Source organism: Gracilinanus agilis, chromosome 3 (assembly GCF_016433145.1).
Source record: "Gracilinanus agilis isolate LMUSP501 chromosome 3, AgileGrace, whole genome shotgun sequence".
In the NCBI taxonomy this organism is placed as follows: Eukaryota; Metazoa; Chordata; class Mammalia; order Didelphimorphia; family Didelphidae; genus Gracilinanus; species Gracilinanus agilis.
The window spans coordinates 628,555,951-628,578,524 of NC_058132.1; the positions used below are offsets into that span (position 1 = coordinate 628,555,951).

Consider the following 22,574-nt stretch of genomic DNA (forward strand, 5'->3'; position numbering starts at 1 on the left):
TAAACATTAATTATTCATCTTCTTAATTGAGCCTGGCAATCTGCCTTTCTTAAAGTTATTCTCTTTAGTTTGCTCTGACATGGTTAGCAACCATAGAGAGTTACAAAAAAAAAAAAGCTGTGAAGCCAACTTTTTTGTAGTTCAATTGCTATTGTATTAACTAAAATTTAGGCTTATTTTATAAAGGGAAATTAAATGCTTTCAGGTCTCAACAAAAACTAATAGACTTTTTTAGGGTTTACACAGTTGCCCTTTTCTACAACTAAGTCTTCACATATTTACATGTAAAATCCACTTATCTTTTTATTCTCTAATACCTGAATATTAGCATAATATCTTAATACTTGGTTGTATTGGCTTTTTTAATGTTGCACATTTATTTACATATTAGAAAAAATATAAGAAGTGCTTACCATAAAGTTGTATTTCAATGTCTCATCATTATTCAGTTAACAAGCATTTCTTAAATTTCTACAGTGTGATGAACATTGTGCTATATGCTTTAAACAAATAAAAATAAAATTGTTCCTCCTCTTAGGGGACAATATGTACAAAAATAAGTATATTCAAAATAAATGTAAGGCAATTTGAGGGGAGCATAGAGAGCTTTAGAGCTGAATTGAGGTTTCATAGAAGGTACCATTTGAATTGCATCTTGAAGGAAATGGAATTCCAAAAGGAGACAAGGAATGAATACATTTCTGTCAGGGAGGACTGCTAATATAGACACAGAAGTGAGAAATTGCATGGCATGTTTGTTTAGAACAGCGAGAAAGTAGATTGAGACCAGATTTATTGAGTAGGGGAAGTGACGTGATCAGACCTGCTCTGTGGGAGATGGATGAGAGTGGAGAGACATTTAAGGCCAGGAGACCAATTAGGAGGCTATTAAAGTGATCCATGTGAGAAGAGGTTGTAAGGAGTTGAACTAGATACTGGGTGACCCTTTGAATAGAGTCCAGAGTATGAGCAGTATTGCGCAGCTAGAAATGACAGCATTTGGCAGTTGAATGGATATGTGGGGTGAATGAAAGGGAAGAGTCAAGAAAAATGTCCACTTTATAAACCTGTGAGACTGGAAATATGGTGGCAACTCTTGGTTCTTAAAGGTTACATAATAAGTACTTAGTAAATGTTTTTTGATTGATTGACTCATTGATGATGCCAGAGTAGTACAAGCTTTAATCAGTCCTACTAGATTGGCAAGGACTCGAGTGCAGACAGATTTGGTGACAAACTGTATCTTTTGTCCAGGACTAGCCTAGCTAAGTACAGAGATAGTCTTAACAGATTTTCAGTAATAGCAACTCTCAAAAGCTTTCTAAAAAAATTATAGAGGGTTTTACATTGTGGCTTTAGAAAAATATAAATATAGCCACAGTAACTAAATCACAGATCCTTAAAACAATAAAAACTTAAAGGTATATTTTTATTCTCTGGGTATAAGTTTTACCAATTGGGCATATGACCCATTTTAAATATTCAACATCTGCCAGAATAGATCATTTGTTTACTAAAGTTGATATTAACTTGAATACATTTTTTTTTTCCAGAGATGCAAACACAATTTTTAGAGGAAATTCCTTGGCTACTCGATGTCTGGATGAGATGATGAAAATAGTGGGAAGGCACTACCTGAAAGTGACATTAAAACCTATCCTAGATGAGGTATTGTGAGAACTACCAATAACTACCAATAATCTGTAGACTTGAATCTCTTGGTTAAGTGGTATATTGAACAAAGAGAAGCTAAATTCAGCAGGATATTACTTAAAGCTTTCACCAGCGTCCTCTTCTGATGCTTCATTGTGGCAGATGAGTGCCATTGCCTGGGTTCTTGACAGCAGCGCCAACAGAACACTTTCTTATCTGGAAGATTCTTCCAGAACCATGGGTTCTTAGAGCTGGAAGGTATCTCAGAGGCCTTCTTGCCTTACCTCAATGGTTCCCAAACTTTTTTGGCCTACTGCCCCCTTTCCAGAAAAAAATATTAATTAGCCCCCTGGAAATTATTTTTTTTTAAATTTTAATAGCAATTAATAGGAAAGATAGATGCACCTGTGGCCATCACCTGGATTGCTGCAGCACCCACCAGGGGGCGGTAGCATCCACTTTGGAAATCAATGCCTTACCTGTATCTGGCCAGAAATGACCTCCACAACATCCCCAGCAAGGAACCCTCTAGCCTTTATGTCAATGTCTCCAGAGGAGAGGCCAGGTCTCTTCCTTGATAGTTCTAATCATTAAGGAATTTGCCCCTTCACAAAGCTAAAATTACTTTCCTGGATGTTTCTGTGTATTGCTTCTCCTAAAAGCTGAATGAACCTAATCTCACATCTACATAAGAGTCCCTTAAATATTTTAAAGACCAGCTAGAAAGGTTTTGAGTATGTCCAACAACTGACTATTAGTCATTTAAGAGTCATGGGATCTTAGATTTACAGTTTGAAGGGACCTTTAGAGGCCATTTAATTCAACCCCTTCTTTTTCTATATGAAGAACTAGACCTAGATAGTAGGTAACCAAACTATGATTCAAATCCAGCTATTCCAAATGCATTACAGTTCCTCTAAATTCCATCAGTCTAAGTTTTAAGAGGCCTATCATTAAAGTCTGACCACCAGATGGTGAATATTTTTGGCTACAACAACTCATGAGGACTGTCTGTCAAGGCATGGAGAAATTGTGATCTGTATTGTTAGATAGGGGCAGGGTCCTCACATTGGGGTCTCGTTGATCTTTTGAAAGAGAACTTAAAGGATACGGTTAACCTCTTGGGAAATGTCTTGAGGTTTCTTTCTAATCTTCAATAAGTGATTGTATTTTGAAGTCCTTTTATGTTTGAACTTTGTGCTTCTTATTATTCATCTTTTTTTCCAAATATGCCAGGAATATATTTTTGCATAGTTTTCTAGATATGTAGGAAGAAAATAAATTAATTCAAAATTATTTTCTTTTCAGATATGTGAATCTTCAAAATCCTGTGAAATTGACCCTATCAGATTGAAAGAAGGGGATAATGTAGAAAGTAATAAGGTGAACCTTTACTTTATAAGCCTTTATAAAGTTATATTTAAAGCTGGATCCATTTCCCAGCTGCATGTTATAATGATAGGTTAAGGGAAGCTCATTTTATGTATTCTTTAACACTATTAATAGTGATATTTCTCATAGTTGACTTCTCAATGTAGTATTTTTTCCCTAATAAATTTTTATCTCATTTACTTGTTTATTCTTTTTCATTTAAGTATCATTGATATATCAGTTGAAACTGTGGCTATATTCAGAGTTCATAGTAATCAACTTCTACTCCAGGATGACTTGAAGAACTCAGTTCTCATCTACTAATTCTGCCACCAACCCTGATAAAACAAATTTATTCATGACCAAAAGGCTGTGGTTTTAGTAGCCCCCTGCCACCATGCATGCATTTACTGATTCTGTTCCTAATTTACCTTTGAGACACTTTACTTCATTTGTGTCTCACCAGCTTTGGTCTATGTATTTTTATTTCCATTTTTGGCTTTTTAATGCTTTGAAATAGCTCATGAACTGTGCCATTTTCTAATTGAATGAATTTATAAAATGCACTTTGGGCCATGTCTTAAAACTGTTAAGCTCCATTCATTTCTCAGATATTATCATCCTCCTTTGAAATAGATTAATTATTCAAAATATCTCTGTAGATGGTCAAGAAGGTAAACTGTGTGAAAGAATTAAACCACATACAAGTCTCTGTGGTAATATAGTAACAACTGATGATGTCTTTGGCCATTTAAGAATTACTAAGGATTTTTGTGCTTGTAGACATTTTAAGATTCAGTACTCAGTATCTTAGAATTCAGAGTTCAGAATCCAGTAGTTTTCTAATAACCATGTTCTACATTGAATTTATCATATTTAGCAGGCAAAATGTAAAAAAAAAGAACCTGGTTAACATTATATGATACTTAAAAACGCTAAAGTATTATTTTGTTCTTGTAGGAGAATCTGCGCTACTACGTAGAAAAATTATTCAGTATGATTATACAGTCCAATATGAGCTGCCCCACTGTCATGTGTGATGTGTTCTATTCGCTGAGACATATGGCTGCTCAAAGATTTCCTAGTAAGTGCATCTATTGCCAAATCTCTTCATTTTGTCTTTCTCAGGCATTCACATCACATTTCATGCATGATGTTTAACTTTAAAAGATCCTAGGCCCAGGTGCTACCCCAAATACATAATGGCTGGGGGACCAGGAAAAAGTTGCTTTACCACACAAGATCCCTGCATTTTCAAAAAGATGCCCCTCTACATTGGTTGGATAGGAGTGTTATCAATTGACATTACTGACACCAACAAAATCATATGTCCAATCTAAAAAAATATGTGTTAACCTGCCTTGGGCACTGTCTAACAATCTGTAGTCTTTTCCTTTAAATTCAAAAAACCATATTATCAATTTTTAATGACAATTTTTATTTATTTTTTAAACCCTTATCTTCCATTTAGGAATCAATACTATATATTGATTCCAAGGCAGAAGAGTGATAAGGGCTAGGCAATGGGGGTTAAGTGACTTGCCCAGGGTCACACAGCTAGGAAGTGTCTGAGGCCAGATTTGAACCCAGAACTGCCTGTCTCTGGGCCTTGCTCTCAATTTACTAAGCCACCTAGCTGCCCCGTCATGACAATTTTTAAAAGTGGTCTTTGTCAGCCTATCTAGACCGTAGCTTCAGGCTAGAAGCAGATGAAAACCACCAAAAGATAACAGGGGGATATGTTCCTAGCAAAGATAGAAAATATATTAATGGTTACACTGCTACCAACTATGATGAGTCTCATGAATAGAATTGATAAGAGTTCCTTGCCAGATCTATATTCACCACTCTTTTTCCTTTATACTATATGAACTAGTCAGAGTTGGATTTTTCCTAGCCATATCTAGTTGAGTTAAAAAACTATCACACACTGTATACTTAATGCTTTTGTGTTTATAAATAGGTTTAGAGGATAAAAGCTTTACCAGTATTTTGTTATTTTAAATTTCCTTTTAACATTTTCCCTGTCTTTACCTTCTGGCTTCCCTCAAGTCTCAGTTAAAGTCCCACCTTCTGCAAAAAGCCTTCCTCTGTCTTCCTTAATCTTAGGGCCCTTCCTCTGAGATTACTCAGTTTATCCTGTAGAAATCTTGTTTCTAAATAGATATTAGCTTTTTGTTTCCCCTATTAGACTATAAACTCTTGGAGAACCAGAACTGTTTTTGCCTTTCTTTTATGTCCAGCTCTTAGCATAATGCCTGACACATACTCTATGCTTAGTAAATACCCAATAGATGACATTGTGTTTAAATTCAGTACTGAAATATCTTAAGAGTAATTAATTCCTGGGGCAGGTAGGTGGCTAAGTGGATAGAGAGCCAGGCCTAGAGATCAAATCTGGCCTCAGACACTTCCTAACATTGTGACCCTGGGCAAGTCACTTAACCCTATTTACCTAGCCCTTACCACTCTTTTGCCTTGGAACCAATACTTAGTATCAGTTCTAAGATAAAAGGTAAGGATTTTTTTAAAAAGAATAATTCTTGTCTTTCAATTATTCAGGCATTAAGGATACAAATACAATGAATAAAACAATCCCTAGATAGAAGAAATTTTATAAATTTGTAAATCGTTGACCAGCTGAAGTTATGACTTGCATAGTCATCTCCAGAAGGATCTAGTTAACTTTTCTCCTTACTTGTCTTTATCTTCTAGTAGCTGAGAGATTTTTGTTTGCTTGTTTCTAAATCCACCTCAAACTGCTCCATTAAAAAAGATGTGCCCCAAGTCTATTGGCAGCAAATTTTGATTATTTCTTCTTCCCTCCAACAGATAGCTATCTTCTCAGAGTCAAAACTTAATTCATCTTTTTCTGATAAATTTCTTTTTTTAATGACAGTGTACATTAAGAAATACCTCGCTGACCTTTGAATTTAACCAGAGAACTCTAATCATAAATTAATATTTTGAATTAGACTTTATCTATGTGACAAAAGCAGCAGCTGCTTCTTAGAGATTTTGCTTCAAAAAATTAATAATGCCAAAATTCAATATAGCTCCCTGATTGTAACACATGATTTTATTATAATTTCAGTATTTCAGTTACACTTCTGCCTATTCTAGCAGAAATATCCACTTAAAAATTAACCTGTACAGGGGCAGCTGGGTAGCTCAGTGGATTGAGAGTCAGGCCTAGAGATGCGAGGTCCTAGGTTCAAATCCAGCCTCAGACACTTCCCAGCTGTGTGACCCTGGGCAAGTCACTTGACCTCCCATTGCCCACCTTTACCACTCTTCCACCTAGGAGCCAATACACAGAAGTTAAGGGTTTAAAAAAATAAATTAATTAAAAAAAATTAACCTGTACACCCAGAATGAATGGCTATAGCTGTTTGTACCTGTTGTTCCTGGAGGTGTATATTTCTACAGCCAACTGCTGCAGGAAGGCTTTGCCCTCTTAACCAATAGTAATTTTTCAAGGATACATGTTTATGGAGTAGATGTCTAGTGTCTCTTTTGAATTCATGGCAAATACCTAGGCCAGTATTGGCGAGATATTGGCATGCATGCTGACCCTGACACAGGGGACCTGCTCCATTCCCCTCTTTCCAGTGCCTAAAGACATATTTTGCATGCCCTGTCCCTCTGTCCAGGCAACCAGAAGGAGCACTTCCTGAGCACTTCCTCCCTCCACTCTCTCATGTAAGGGGGGTGGGGGTGAACAGGGGACTCAAAGACAGCTTGAAGTTGCAAACTCAAAAACCTCCCCAATGCTGACCTAGGCCATAAGGTTCAAGATCCTGTCAGCCAGGCTGGTCAGGTCAGACCTACAGAACCTCAGTTTCATTAGCACTTAGTCACTCACTCAGTGGAGACTTTGGTTATCTGAATTGCCACTAGGCAGTGCTAGATGCTCCTCATCCTTTCTGGCATATTTCTAAGGTCCACTTTTGCTGCTGAAACACAAGCCATTTCTCACACTAACATAGACCTGGAACCTTATTACCAGCTTGGCATTTCCCATCTCCCCAGACAGTGTGCAGCTAAAGGATTATCCAGCTGCTGCTCTGAGTGATTTTCTTTTTGTTTCTGTAATTGACCCTCCTAGTCATCCTTTTACTTCACTTTTTCTCAATCCACATTCTGAGAAATGGTGCCTTGCATGATTGCTCAGGATCTCTGTTATTTGCTCCTTGTTGGCTCTCATGACTGTCACATGTCAACATTTTTCTCTGCAGATGACCCTCATGTACAGTATTCTGCCGTCAGCAGCTTTGTATTTCTTCGTTTCTTTGCTGTAGCCGTAGTGTCACCTCATACTTTTCATTTACGACCTCACCATCCAGTAAGTGTTTCTTCTGTTCAAACTTTACTCCTTTTTTACTCACATTCATTAGAATGAAGAAAGAGAAGTAATAGTAAACTAATTTTCTTGGTTGTGTTCTGTGACTATTGATGATTTCAATTTTGTTAGACCTTTTTCAATTATTCAGTACAAAAGCTGGCAATTTACTTTTTTCTTTCTTTAGTTTATAGATACTTTTTTTTAAGCCCTTACCTTCCATCTTGGAGTCAATACTGTGTATTGGCTCCAAGGCAGAAGAGTGGTAAGAGTAGGCACTGGGGAATAGATACTTTTAAAGAAACAAGAAATTTAAGAAACCCATTCAAAGTCTTGGAACTTTCTTGTTACGGATAAAATACATTGTTAAGTATACATCTGTATTTTAATTAGTTCTCAATTTTCCTATTGCATTTTTATCACAATAATTATTAAGATTTCACCTCAAGTGCATAAATGCAAAAATATGATAAATAGATTAAAAGGTTAGGCCTTTCTAAACCATAAGAATTAGCTCCTCTCCTTTAAGTTTTAAAAAATTATAATTTTGTCTAATACAATGTTAACACCTTGTTTAATTACCTAAAGCTATATGTCAGAGCTACCACATGGATTAAATAATATTCAGTTCCCTCATATCTAACTCCATTTACATTAGCTTTTATGTGTTTTTATTCCTTGCTTAATACAACCTACTTCTGTTCTTTGCTAATTTATATATAATTTAATAGATTGATTTTGTTCCTTCATTAAAGCATTCCATTAGCTACCAGGAATATAAAGATGAAAAATGAAAATCTCTATCTCTTCAAAGAACTTACAGTTTAATAGGATAAGACATATGTTCAGAGAAAACATAAGATAAGATTAAAAAAAAAGATTACCCAGGAAAAGGGGGCGATTCAGACAAAATACTATAAGAAAATTCCATTGAGGGAAAGGTTACTTTCACTGGGACATCAAAGAAGACATAATGGAAGAGGTGGCATCTAGACTAGCCTTGGAAGAAGAGAGATATACCAGGAAGGAGAAGTGGAGAGGAAATGTCTAGACAGTATAGACAACTTCCATCAGAAATCACTAGTTATCCAATGGCTATAAAATCTTATATTTTATTTTATATACAAAGGGAAATATCATGGAAGGTTTTCAAGTTAAAAGAGTGATGTAGTGAGACTTCTATATTAGGAACATACATAGTTTTCTACCTCTATGAAGAATGGATTAGAGAGGGAAGATGCTGTGGGCAAGGAGAGCAATTGGGAGACTTCATAATAATCTAGGCAAGAGAGTTGCATAAGGTGGTAATGATGTGAATGAAGAGAAGGGAATAGATGTGCAAAATATTACAAAGATGGAATAGGTAGCAACTGATTGGACGAGGTAGGAGGGAGTTGCACTGAAGGAAGGAATAGCTAAAGGTACTACCAGTATTTTTCTTAATGCCTTCAACAGAAATAGGAAGTTAGGAATAAGGTTTTAGGAGGAAATGTTCCTCTTTGGGCATTTTAAGTTTGAGGAGCTACCAGATAGAGCTGCTCCACAAGACAGTTTGTAACAAGAGTTCACAGGAAAAATAAAGGCTGAATTCACAGGTTTTGGAGTCATCTGCATAAAAGTGATAATTGAATCCATGAAAAGAATGAATTGTCAAAGGAAGGTGAGAGAGAGAGTGTGTGTGTACATGCACACTGGGGTGGGGATGGGGAGGTAAGGAAGAGGGTGAGAGAGATTGAGATTCAGATGAAGGGTAGAGCCTGGAGGGCTCTCAATTAAGAGATGAGGAAGAAAGAGATAACAACAAAGGTCCTAAGGAGGAAGATTCAGGTCAGTAGGATAATCCTAAATACTTAAGTGGTTATTGGTCACCATAGAAAGAGCAGTTTCAAGAGAGTGATAAGAAGTTGAAGTTAGATTGCAGGAGGTTGGAGACTAAATTAATATTGAAATAAAAGCAGGAGAATAGACTGTTCTTTTGATAAGTTTAGCATTGAAGGGAAGGAGAGAGTTAAGATGATAGCAAGATTGAAAAGGCATAGAGAGTCAGAAAAATCAATGCGCCCAAGGCCCTGGACAGAATGAGTGAGATCAGGGACCCAAGTACTGTAACAAATTTACCTTTGGCAGAGAAGGCCATCCCAGCCCCCCAAAATGAAGTCAAGGAGAAAAGGACAATGAAGATAAAAATGTTCTTAGACCTGAAGGAGGAGAGTCGAGCCTTATAATCAATATCACAATTAGCACTATAGTTTATGATTGCACCCAAATACAGATAGACACACTTTGTTCTTTACTTGGTGTTGATAGGTTTTTCATTACAGATGGGGCCTAAATTTTTGTGCTACTGTGCTATAGGTTATGTTTATTCTCCTCTTCACATGAGATGTATTCAAAAACCCATTTTATTTATTACTTTTATCTCTTTCTCAATGTGAGAACAGTTAACTTTGTTTTATTATGTTGGTATTTGTGGCACCTCAAAAAAGATACTAACCAGATCCTCCTTGAATCTTCATTCTGGTTGAGAAGGTATATAGTAGACTGTAGACTGAACCTTAGATCAAGACTGAGGTGACCTGCCCATGCACCCTTGGCCCTGGCCCCTCTGTGGGTTGGGAGAGACCCTGCTGACCGGCGGTACACCACACCAATAGGTCAGAGCAACAAAGGACACAGCTGGGAACAGATACTGTTTCAGCAATTTTGTAGTTTATAATCATGTTGCTTGATCCCTTGGCAAAAATATCAAAGTTTCTTTGTACAATATGTATTTTCCACTTTCTCAAAAATGCAGTTACACATTAAATTTTAGTTAGACCTGCCCAAGTAAAATACTTTAATTTTTCCATCTGGAAGTTAATAATGGCTCTAAGGGAAAGGTTTCTAAGGCAAAGTTCCCTCTAAAGGGTAGAAAGGATAAGAATAAAGTCCTCCCATTGAGGTTATAGCCCCAAGGTCAAAGAAATGAAGTGGGGTTACATTGATGATAGCAGGATTCCCAGGTGGAAATGGCTGTCAGGCATTTAAGAGATAGCACAGAATCTTAATGATGACATAATCAATAGTATTGGTGCATGTCACAGAGAGGTCAGAGGAAATGAACACTAAGGAAAAGGCCAATGTATTTCCTGATTAGGAGATCAGTATCAGGAAAGACTGGAGGAGATCATAGATGACTAAGGAGTAAAGAAATTAAGGAAGTTAATACAGTAATCCATTCCTGAAAAACTTGGTAGTAAAATTAAATTTAAAAAATAGCTTAAATATTGGGGGCGGGGGGATGTCAGAAGAAGGAAGCAGGTCAACTAAAGTCTTTGAAAGAAGAAAAAACTTTCATGTAGTTATTAGAAGATAATCAATGAAAAAGCAGAGACTGTTGAATAATAGAGAAAGCAAAGGTAAAATTACATCTTGATTTGAAACATGGTGGAGTTGACATGGAAAGAAGGGGGTAACTTTTTATTTGAGGGAGGAAAAAATTATTTTGAGGTGAAGAGAAAGGTATATAAGGAAGTTCACATGAAATACACTCTCCCTTTTTAGTAAAGTAGGAGGCAGGGAATCTTTTGAGTGAACCATAGTTGAAATGTTTTAAAATAGGCAATGTGAGGAATGTAGTAAACTGAAAATCATCAAAAAAATAAATAAAAGGATTGTCAAGCACCTAATAGAGTCCAAGACGAAAAATGTTGGCCTTCTGTAACGAGGAAGAATAATAGGCTCTTATTTATATAGCATTATACAGTTTGCATAAAGGTTTTTTTCCACCACTTTTCCCCACAATAACCCTGAAAAGTTGTAGTACAAGTAACATATCTCTTATTTTGCAAATGAGGGAGACTAAGATTGATACCTATTAGGTCAGTGATGGGCAAACTACAGCCCATGGGCCAGATGCAGTCCCCTGAAATGTTCTATCCAGCCATGTGACATTATTCCTAATCTGATGAATACAATGATTGGATACAATATAATGAAACTTCGAAAGATTTGCCTTACAGACTGACAGATGAGCATTTCCTTTCCTTTGTCCTTCTCTTTAAAAAGTTTGCCCATCACTGTATTAGGTGATAGTCAAGTCTTCTGACTCCATGCTTAGTTTCTTTTTCATTTTACCATGCCATCTATTTTTTATTTACTTTTTTCATTTAATTTACTTTTTTTATTTTTTAGAAAAAATTTTCCCATGGTTACATGATTCATGTTCTTGCTCTCTCTCCCCCCAACCCCTGTAGCTGATGTGCATTTCCATTGGTTTCTTCATGTATCATCAATCAAGACCTATTTCCATATTATTGATAATTGTTCTAGGGTTTTACCATGCCATCTGGGGTGGCTTTTGCTCCATTCTTCTATCTAAGAGGAAGATAATTGAACTTAGAATATTGAATTTTTTGCCAAATTTGAAATTGCCTTGTGATATTTTAAAAGAATTTCATTGTTTTGACAGAGAATTGTAGAAGAACTTTACATACATAAACAGAATTCCAGCTAGTCTTATTAAGGACTAAATGGATTCTTGTGAATAAATTTAACTGGTGATATAAGCAAAGAGACATATAACCGTGTGTGTGTGTGTGTGTGTGTGTGTGTGTGTGTGTTTAAGTGTGTGTGTGTGTTTAAATATATGATTATGTTTAATGACTATCCTTAAGACCTTTTCATTTCCTTTTCTTCAGATCTCCCTTATGATTTCTCTCCCCTCCCCCCATTTAAATTCATAATTCATTTCCAAGGATTTTCCACATTTACTGATATTCAGTCCTTTAATTTCTCTCTTGTCTTATTACTACCATAGCTAGAAAAATTGTTTGTTTTGAGTTCCATATTGAACACGTGTTGAACAAAATATGTTAATGAACTGTTATTTTCAGATAAAAGTAAAATGGAAGTTAAGGCAGACCTCCTAAAAATGAGTGTAGTGTGTCAGAAATTTAAGGAAAGGAATAATGTACTTAACATCTATTCATGATTAAGTAATCGTGGTCTAAAATAATAATATCTTTTAAAATCTGACTTCTTTGGGAGAAATTTTCCATTTTATTAGAACTCTTTAGTCTAAATTTCTCCAATCTATGATTTGGGCCTGAAATAACTGCTTTTCAGCTGATTCCTTAATTTAGATTTGTTCTACTCTACTCTTTTACTCTACTGCTTTGGGGAGAAAATGGGCTCTTCAACCAGTAAGGTCTACTTTTGAAATAAAGTATATTTATTGATACTTCATCAGGAACATAATTGCTTCTTTTGGAATTTTTTTAGGATGCGCAGACAATTAGAACATTAACTCTCATCTCAAAAGCCATTCAGACTTTGGGAAGTTGGGGAAGTCTGTCTAAAAGCAAGGTGAGTAAGTCATCTCGACTTTCTTATACAGCCATTTTCAAATCTGTGTCCATTATACTACAATCCACATACCATCATCCCTTCCCTTACATTCCTACAAAAACAAGCAAGCAAATAAAAATTGACAAAATATAACAGTCTTCTAATATATGTACCTTTCCTAACCAGCTCTTTACAAAGTTTCACTGGCCTCTAAAGTAGATCGCAAGGATAGGAGGTGGAAGAATTATAGTGAGAGAATAGACAGGCAGTTCATGAGACTTGTTTATCCCATTCATTTATTAGACCTCCATCATAGCCCCATCCCTTCCAAATGCCTTTTTGACTCTCTCATATCTTGTCTCTTGGTGTATGAATCATTTTGTACTAATAGGTTTAGGCTTCTCCTAAATGAAATCTTTTTTTTTCTTCCATTTTTCATTTTTTATTTAATTAGTTTAGAATATTTTTCCATGGTTACATGATTCATTTTCTTTCCCTTCCCTCTCCCCAGCCCCCCACCCCCACCCCGGCACTGACAAACAATTCCACTGGGTTATACATGTGTCATTGTTCAAAACAATTGTTCAAAAGAAAACATTGTTCAAAAAAAATTTCCTTATTATTAATATTTGCAATAGAGTGATCAATTGAAGTCAACATCCCCAATTATATCCCCGTCGAATCATGCAATCGAAATCATGTTTTTCTTTTGCATTTTCTGCTCCCACAGTTCTTTCTCCTAAGTTCCTCTGGGTTGTCCTTGGTCATTGCATTGCTACTGGTAGAAAAGTCCATTACATTCTATTGTGCCACATTGTTTCACTTTCTGTGTACAATGTTCTGGTTCTGCTCCTTTTGCTCTGCCATCAATTCCTGGAGGTCTTTCCATCCTAACTGAAATTTTGTTTTAATTCTTAGTCAAGTTTCAAAGAAACATTCATGTGCGAGTTTTTCAAAATGTTTCAAGAAGAGAGGTATATTGAAGCAGTTAAGAAGGTATGATAATATCGTATTTTCTGTTAATATTTAAGAATCCTTTGTTACTATGTGCAATTGAATTAACAAAATAACATATTTTAGACACAAGAAGCCCAAAAAATTTTTTTACTGTAGATTATTATTTTATTTTTCACCCTTATCTTCTGCCTTAGAATCAATACTAAGTATCAGTTCCAAGGCAGAAGAATGGTAAGGGCTAAAAAATGGGAGTTAAGTAGCTTGCCCAGGGTTACACAGCTAGGAAGTATCTAACAAACCAGGGCCTTCCATTTCCAAGCCTGGCTCTCTGTTCACCTAGATGCCCCTGTGTGGATTATTTTTATCTTTTTTTCCCTAAACTTCTTCACATTCTCAGGTTTAAAGCCAAATTTAATTTTTTTTTTTTTTACATTAAAACCTTGCATAAAAAAGCAAGGACCTTTTTCCTGGGAAGTAAAGCAATAGGTCATTAATCTCTGGAAGCCAACAATTGTCTCAGTTGCCATTGTCTCAATATGTAATCAAAATAATAATAGTAATCACTATTATGGAATGATTAAGGGTAAGAGAAAGTTAGATCTGATTTAATGAAGAGAGTCCTACTTATAGAATATTTTTAAAGACTACTATTTTCAAATGTAATACTTTTAAACTTAAGGACTCAGCTAAGATGAAGTAAGTTAATGGAAGAACTAAAATTAGCAATGTATGTATATCACTAATTGAAACTGAGATTTCTAATAAATTAAAGAAATGATTACCTTGTGTTCAAGTTAAATGAAAAACTCCTGGTTAGTTTCTATAGCGTTTATTACTATTTACTTGAAATAGAGAAAGCAGATAAATAGAGATAAATAAATAGGTCTTATTTCTAATCTAATTCTAATCTTGCCACTTGGTACTCTGCCTCATTGCTCCCAGTCCATGTCCAACGCTGCCGTCCAAGGAAATAGAGTGTACCCCATTGTCCCCACTTTTTTATACTTTCTTTTGACCTGGACGTGTCACCTGTGTGTTCATGTGACATCCAGTCACAAAGCACAGGGATGCAGGTGGATGACCTCAGGGTGGGGAGAGGGTTCCCTTTACACATGTAAGGGGGAAAAAGGGGTCTGGGGTTGAATATATTAAAAGGTTAGTTCGCAGGGGATTGAACAATTATCAATCCCCAATTAAAGAGTAACCTCAAGTTAAAATGACTTTTATGGAAATTTGTTTACAAATGAGAAGAAGAAGAAATAAGGAAATAAGAATCTAACACATGTAAGGATTGGATTTGTGCAAGGGAGATGGGACACATAGTAGGTAATTTGCTCCGATCCCCTAGTTAATCCAGGTAGATCTAATTAACTCTCAGCCGAGGGAAATCTAGCCTTGATCCCAAGGCTGGAAATTCAGAGGGCCAGAGGCCCGGAGGTGAATGAAGCAAAAGCTTCAGTCATAGAGTCTCTTTGAAAGGAAAGTTCCTCAAGAGAAGTTCAGGAAGATTCAGTCTTAACACTCACCACTTGGAAGTTCCGTCACAAACCAGAAGAGCTCCTTCAGGTCCCATTCACAAACCAGCAGAGAGAGCCCAGCTGACTGAGGTCTCTTTTTTTTTTGTTTGTTTTTGTTTTTGTTTTTGTTTGTTTGTTTTATTTTAAACCCTTAACTTCTGTGTATTGACTTATAGGTGGAAGATTGGTAAGGGTAGGCAATGGGGGTCAAGTGACTTGCCCAGGGTCACACAGCTGGGAAGTGTCTGAGGCCGGATTTGAACCTAGGACCTCCTGTCTCTAGGTCTGGCTCTCAATCCACTGAGCCACCCAGCTGCCCTAAGGTCTCTTTTTAAAGGGGCCTTTTTTACTTCGTGTCACTTCCCGTGCCTTCCTCTTAGTTTACGTGTCCAATCACAACAGACCTTCCTCTTGGTTTAGTGTCCAATCACAACAGACGCTTTTCTTAGGACTGCCCAGTAAATTCTGATTTGTTACTCTAGCATACTTGGGTTACAGACCACCCAAAATGGAGATGTTTTCACCTTTGGTGATTAAATCTAAAGATGGGCAGTGTAGATTTAATCTAATTGTCATACACACTTGAAATATAAAAAGCACATTGAAAGAAACTTTAATATTTCTAGCTCTTTTTAAAATCTACTGATTTTAGACATAGCTTACTTTAGTTAGTAATACTTGGAAACTTAGAGAAGGCAATTTTCACCCAGTATTGGATGAAGTGTTTTGTCCTTGTGAACAAGATAGAGATAGAGGGATTTTGAACTAACTGAACAGTTAGACCAAAATTGATATCAACCATTGATGGGTTGATATCAACTTGGAGGGAGACCCCAAAATACTAGTGATCAAGGGATCTCTCCAGTATGTGGGGATATTAGTGACCTGTTTGTTCCATTTACAGATGACACCAGACTCAGAGGGGTATAGTAAGTGTGTTAAATGACAAAAAGTCAGCATCAAAAAGACCTCAGCATTTCAGAACTATAGGTCAAGTCAAATAGATGACATATAATAGGAGTAAGTGTAAAGTACTATACTTAGGTTTTTTTTTTAAATCAGCTTTATAAATTATAGTTTGAGAGTAGGCAAGGCTTAATTTTTAGGGAAAATTTCTGAAGGTTTCAGTGGACTAAAAGCTCATCATGAATCAACAATGTGACATGACAGCCAAAAAGTACCCTAAATTATATTTTAAAAGGCATTATGTCCAGAATGAAGAATGCGATGGTCCTTATCTGCTTGAGTTATACCACATCTGGAGTATTATATTCAATTCTGGATGCCACATTTTAAGGACAAATTGGAACATCATCAGAGAAAGGTGACCAGTATAGTTTAGTGACTCAAGGCCATGCCATATCAAGACTTATTGAAGTACCAGAGAGATTTCACCTGGGAAAGAGAAAACATGGATAGGGAGGGGGTAGAAGGGACGTGATAGCTGACTTGAAGTGTTTGAAGAACTGCCATAAGAATGACTAAACTAGTTGGTCCCAGAGAGCAGAAATTAAGAAAACACAAAGAAGCAAATTTTAACTTGACTTAAGGTAAAAGCTTCCTAGCAAATTGAGAGTTCTCTAAAATTGGAATAAGCTGCCTTAGGAGGTGTTTAGTTTCCCCTTAACTAAAGTTATCAGTTAACAATGGGTGACTACATATTCATCTTAGAATCATTGATCTTAGAGGCTATCTTATCTAGCCAACTTGTTTGATAGTTAAGGCCCTAGGGCTTTATCATTTGTCCAAGTGAGGAGAAAATGGGAGGGAGAATCAAAAGTGAGATTCTTGTTCAGCCATAGGTTCAGGGTGATGGTTTCTGAGGACCCTTCCAGTTCTGAAACTTTGAAGAAATTATCTTTAACATGTTTTATTCATATAATTATATGTGCATTATTTTGATACCTCTGAAGATAAGAAATTCTGTTGTAGTAGAACTACTTTGGAGCGTGTTCCCAGTATGTCATACTTGGGAACAGAATTTTATAAATAGAAATGATGACAGAAAGATGAAGCTGGCAGGACTCTTTTCAAAACTAGAAAAATGACATTTTTTTAAAAGTTAAAAATGCTGGCCACTGGAACTCCTGAAAATAAATCACCCCTTTTTTCAGAACAGGCAAGGCTAAGCTGTCCTTTTCTTCCTAGGACATTGTGGGCTGACTTATGTTGGCAAGATTAAGATGCACTATCTTTTGTTTTAAAGATGTGGTCCTCTTTTCTCTTTGCTTTTTGGCTATTGGTGTGCTAGGAATTGATTTTTTTCTGGTGTTGGCTATGACCAAACATGTGCTGATATAATCAAAATATGCAGTTGATAATGTTAGTCAAGAAAAGATTTAAGAATGGTAGGAGTTTAGTCTTGTTCTCTCTCTGTCCTGAAGCACCCACTCATGTTCTTATTGAGTGTGACCATACACCACCCTCACTCTCAAATTTTGTTTTTGGCTCCAGGACTAGTAAGATTTTATGGCCAGTATACTAATATTCTACATGGTTATTGGTTAAGTTCAGTACTAGAAATTCAAAAATGGGATGAATTCTAATATCTTTTTTTTAATTGGCACTATCTTAAGGATAACTTAGCTTGTGGGTGTCTAGCTATTGGGCATGGAGTAACTGGATACTGCTCACCTATTTTTATACCTTCTTTCACACTGAACTGTCCTACTTTAACATCTCTAGCTCTCTGCTTTTTATAGCCTATAGAGAAAGACAGTACTTGGAAGGAGAAAATCTGAAGACCATTATGACTAAATTTTAGTTATCTAAAGCATCATCATTTGCTGGTCTTCTCAAGAAGGCTAAGATTGGGAAGCTTAAGCTTTGAATAACTCTGATCTAGTTTGAAGAGTGGTCATTTGTGGCTCACAAAGAAATGAGGGGGTTACTTGGAAAATCCCTCTTTATTCTCCTGAATATCTATATAAAAGGACTTAGATCCTTGGATGCACAGGGATCTTGTCTTTTTTTTTTTCCCCTTGGTACCCCTTTTATTTCTAAAAGATTCTATTAGAGGGAGTAAGAAATAAGTATCCATGGGGAGATGCCCAATATTTTGTTGAGTGTAAGGGTCTCTTCTATATCCTGGCAGTTAGAAAATAGCAGAGAAGGTGAGAGAGAGAGGCAGGATTAGGTATCAGCACATCTAGGTTTAAATTCTAGCTCTGCCCTTTGTGTACAACCTGGATCACCATGAGAAAGTGGCTTTACCTCTCTGGTTTTCCTGACTGTAAAATGAAGGCATTGTACTATATAATCCAAAAGTTTCCTTCTAGCTCTAAAATTAATAGTTCTACCATATTAGACACAGTCCCAACATATCTTGGAGGAATGCAGGTAGCTCCCAAGATTGTTAGGGTCTCTTTTGGACCCCACAGAAAGAATTGTTCTTTGAAGCTACTTTTTCCTTCTCCTTAAATGCCTGGCTGGGGAGAAAAATATTTCTCAGTCAGTGTTTCTTTCTCTTTGGAATCCAAGTGGCCAGTGGTTTAGGGAGAAGCTGTTACTTAAAATATGACTCCATTGCATTGGGCAGGCCATTGTGACTGTAGCCTTGGGGTGTATGAGTGTTCAAAAAGGATTAGCAACTTTGGTGTAAAGTCTTACCAAGCCCTTTTCAGGGCTGCTCATCTGTCTTTGGTGTCCACATGCCATTCAACTCTCACCTCCAAGAACCGGCAGTTTATGTGCAATGGCCACACCCTGTTAAATCATCTCAATGGATGAGCTGAACCAGATTGAGGGTAATCAATAGGCCACAAACCCATCAGTGAATTAGAAGAGTTGTACCTTAAGCACATGAAGACTTCCCCTGGAGTGACAGGCGGATGAGGCCTTTTTTTTTCCACAACCATGAGGGTGGCTGAAGCAGGCACTGTGGAGTGCCTAGAGCTTGGTCAGACATCAAAGTGTGCCATGGTCATCCATTGTATCCCAGGGCATCACTTACTTTTGTTTTTACACTGGATTTGAATGACTGGAAGAGAGTATAAAGCTGACCATTTTGTGCAGTTCTGCCTCACTTAAATCCAGTTCATGTGCAAGTTAGGCCGTTACTCTTAAGATGACACTGGTCTTCCAAGAAAATGAAGGACTAAACTACAGCTATGGGACCTGTTGACCTAAATCACTATATTCCCTTCTTGCCATGGTTCAGGATGTGTTTTCCATAAACATTAAATTTTAGAGTCAGTAAGTTGGGGACCTTTGTGCTATGCAATCTTGTTTATTAAACTTTTTTAACTAGAAGCTTTACCCTTATAAGCAATTAAGTTTTTAAGTATTATACATTGAATTTGAAGAATATGCAGTATGACTTTCAATATATCAATGCTTTTGTATAAACTCTTTTTTCTCTTTACTTAGTTCTTAGAAGAAATTTCATCTACTGAAAGTAAGGAACCCAGTGGTATGAGTGAGCCGGTACATCTAAAAGAAGGGTAATTTAATCAAATTTATATATATATATATATATATATATATATTTTTTTTTTTTTAACCCTTGTACCTGGGTGTATTGTCTCATAGGTGGAAGAGTGGTAAGGGTGGGCAATGGGGGTCAAGTGACTTGCCCAGGGTCACACAGCTGGGAAGTGGCTGAGGCTGGGTTTGAACCTAGGACCTCCTGTCTCTAGGCCTGACTCTCACTCCACTGAGCTACCCAGCTGCCCCTCAAATTATATATTTTTACAGAAAAAAACATTAAGTATTGTGTATCAGTGTAAAGTATTGAGCTGGGAGGACCGCAGAAGCCTTTGGAGAATTAGTCCCAACTCTGCCACTGACTAGCTGTATTAATTTAACTAAATTCACATAATTCTATGTCTATATCAATAAAATATTTCCTGCCCACATTATTGTCTTTTAAAAAGTTAAAATTACTGAGCAAATATAAGGTGATGGTGGTGGTACTTGATATTTTTACTAAATTGATCTGCAGTTGCCTTTAATCCCAGATGCAATTAGTCAACCCTTTTATACTTTGTAACCTAAGACTAGGAACTAAAATAATACAAATCTTATTTCACAGCGTTCAAGTGCAAATTTTAATTTATTTGAGATAGGTTAAAGATAAATCTCCCAAAATCATTAGATATACAGCTGTTCAAGTTACTTAAAATGTAAGGGACAATATTTTATATGTTAGGCTATGTAAGTGAGTGTATGGGCCTAAATGTATATCTGCATTGTTTTAATAGTGAAATGTACAAAAGAGCTCAAGGAAGAAATAGGATTGGGAAAAAAAATTTTAAGAAACGATGGTTCTGCCTGACAAGCAGAGAACTCACCTACCACAAGCAACCAGGTAGTTGTGCTTATTACTCTGTATTGTGGGGTATTTTGATGGGTTTTACTTTCTTTTTTTTAATTTGTTTATAGGTATGGCATGTGTCTAATGAAAATAAAGTTCTGCTGGCCTGCTTAAGAATAAGATGTGATACTTTTAAAATAGAATTTTTGAAATTTATTATTTAAAAATCTCACTGAATACTTTGTATGCTTTGGACCACTTATAAATGGGTCATTTACAAAAATAAATTTTATGCCTAATAACCATCAGCAAAACCAAATTCAAATATGTAAACCCAATTTTAAAATGATCTTATTATAAACTCCATTTACAATTTGGAATTGTTTGTTTTTAGTGCATATTAACCTGATTAAGACTATTTTTTATGATGCCTATTTACCTCTATCTTTCTGTGTTTTTTCCCCTCTTCAGATTTTATTGCTGCTGCTTTTGTATGGTTAGAGTTGATATATGTTAATTGAGTTTTGCTTTTTTCGTCTTTTAAGACTTCCTCAGTGATATGTTGTCTATGTTGGTCCTCAGCTGACAGACACACAAACTCATTCAGCTCATACTTGCAGCCTTTCCAACATGGTAGGCAGGCCACTGAATTTGTACTACCTTGATGTAGCCTTCAAGAACCCAAGATCACCTCTATACATGATGAGACATCAGAGTAGGACAATATATGTACATGTTTGTATGTAAATATGTACACACACACTCTCTTTCCCTCTCCTTTTCTCTCTCTCCCCCTGTCTCAACTCTTAGCCTCTCTTACACCTAAATGTAAAATGCACATTTCTAAAAACTGTGACTCTGATATTGAAATATAACTTTTGGTACTCCTTGTGAATATAGATACCAACTAATACCAAGGAAAGATACATATTGGTAAAACCTGTAGCAGAAAAGAATATGTAACAAATGGTATTCATTGTTTCATCTACTTTATTCATGATGTTTCTCATTTTTGTTTTTCAAGATTATTTCAATTCATTTATGTATTCATTTCCATTTTTAGGCAAAGATGCAATTTATACCATTCCAGTCAGAAACATTCTTGCTGTGGAAAAACTGGAAGAGAGCTCTTTTAATAAGAAAAATGTAAGTTATACATGCAACTCTATTTACATTTCATTAAATGAGCCCTTTGGTAATTGAAATTTTCTAGAAAGTAGATTGTTAGATTTACAAAAATGTTGCAACTTCAACGGATCCATGATATGTATGATGTACTCTGTATACTGATCATAGTAGAGTGGAAAGGGTGCTTGATTGGTAGTCCAAGGGCCTGAATTTCAAATCCCAGCTCCACTACTTCTTATCCATGTCAGTTTAGGCAAATCATAAAGCCTTTATAGGCCTCATTTCCCTTATCTTCAAAATGTGGAGTAGGTCAGGATTTCTTAGAGTCCATGAACTTACTTTTTGGTTTCCTTTGAAATCCTATTCATTTTATTTTATGTATTTGAAAACGTTTTGAGAAAAGATTCACAATATAAGAAAAGTTAAGAATTTTCCTGGAGGAGATGGCTTCTGAGGACACATTGATGTCTTCTTAAGTACCTTAGTCTCCCAATTGATTAGTCTTAATTCCCGTGAATCTCTATTCTTCCATAGACACTCATAAACATAGTCACACCTTAGATTTTAGCATTACCTACAAACTGTGCCATCTACTTGATCTTAAATTTGAGGATTCTCCTTTCTAAACATTATTTCCTATCCTTTCCAGCAAGTCTGTTTTACGTCTTCTGAACTCATTGCTATTCCCAGACTCTCTCTACCTTCATCACCCAGAAACCTCTCTTTCTTTAAGGTACATTCAGCCTATATCACCCATTGAAGATTCTGGTTGCAGTTATCTATTGGCCTCCATGATATTCTCCTTCCTCAGTGAATTAAGGGTCTAACTCAGTCTTTCTCTTTTCCCCACCTCCTTCCCTCTTACTAGAAGGCTTTAACATACATAATTCACTGTCAAATACTTTAACCCCTCAGTTTGTCAACTACTTATTTCCCATGACTTCCTCCTCTGCCTCTTCTCAGCTATTTCTATGTTCATGAACTCTTGAAATTCCTTAATCTGATAATCTTTTGTCCTTCCATT

At 36.2% G+C, this 22,574-nt stretch overlaps 1 protein-coding gene across 3 annotated transcripts in view; it reads left to right on the forward strand.

The window, feature by feature from the left end:
* The window catches only part of RASA2 (RAS p21 protein activator 2), a 130,745-nt gene that overhangs the window by 90,796 nt on the left and 17,375 nt on the right, over window positions 1–22,574 (forward strand). Inside the window, exons 11-19 of one of the 3 annotated variants that reach the window (XM_044670828.1) lie at window positions 1,554–1,668; window positions 2,962–3,036; window positions 3,985–4,108; window positions 7,263–7,369; window positions 12,629–12,712; window positions 13,613–13,690; window positions 19,537–19,610; window positions 20,370–20,479; window positions 21,486–21,568. In XM_044670828.1, the coding sequence (XP_044526763.1) occupies window positions 1,554–1,668; window positions 2,962–3,036; window positions 3,985–4,108; window positions 7,263–7,369; window positions 12,629–12,712; window positions 13,613–13,690; window positions 19,537–19,610; window positions 20,370–20,479; window positions 21,486–21,568 (850 nt within the window). Of the gene's footprint in view, window positions 1–1,553; window positions 1,669–2,961; window positions 3,037–3,984; window positions 4,109–7,262; window positions 7,370–12,628; window positions 12,713–13,612; window positions 13,691–19,536; window positions 19,611–20,369; window positions 20,480–21,446; window positions 21,569–22,574 lie in introns of all 3 variants that reach the window. The other 2 variants (XM_044670827.1, XM_044670829.1) reach the window with 2 other exon arrangements.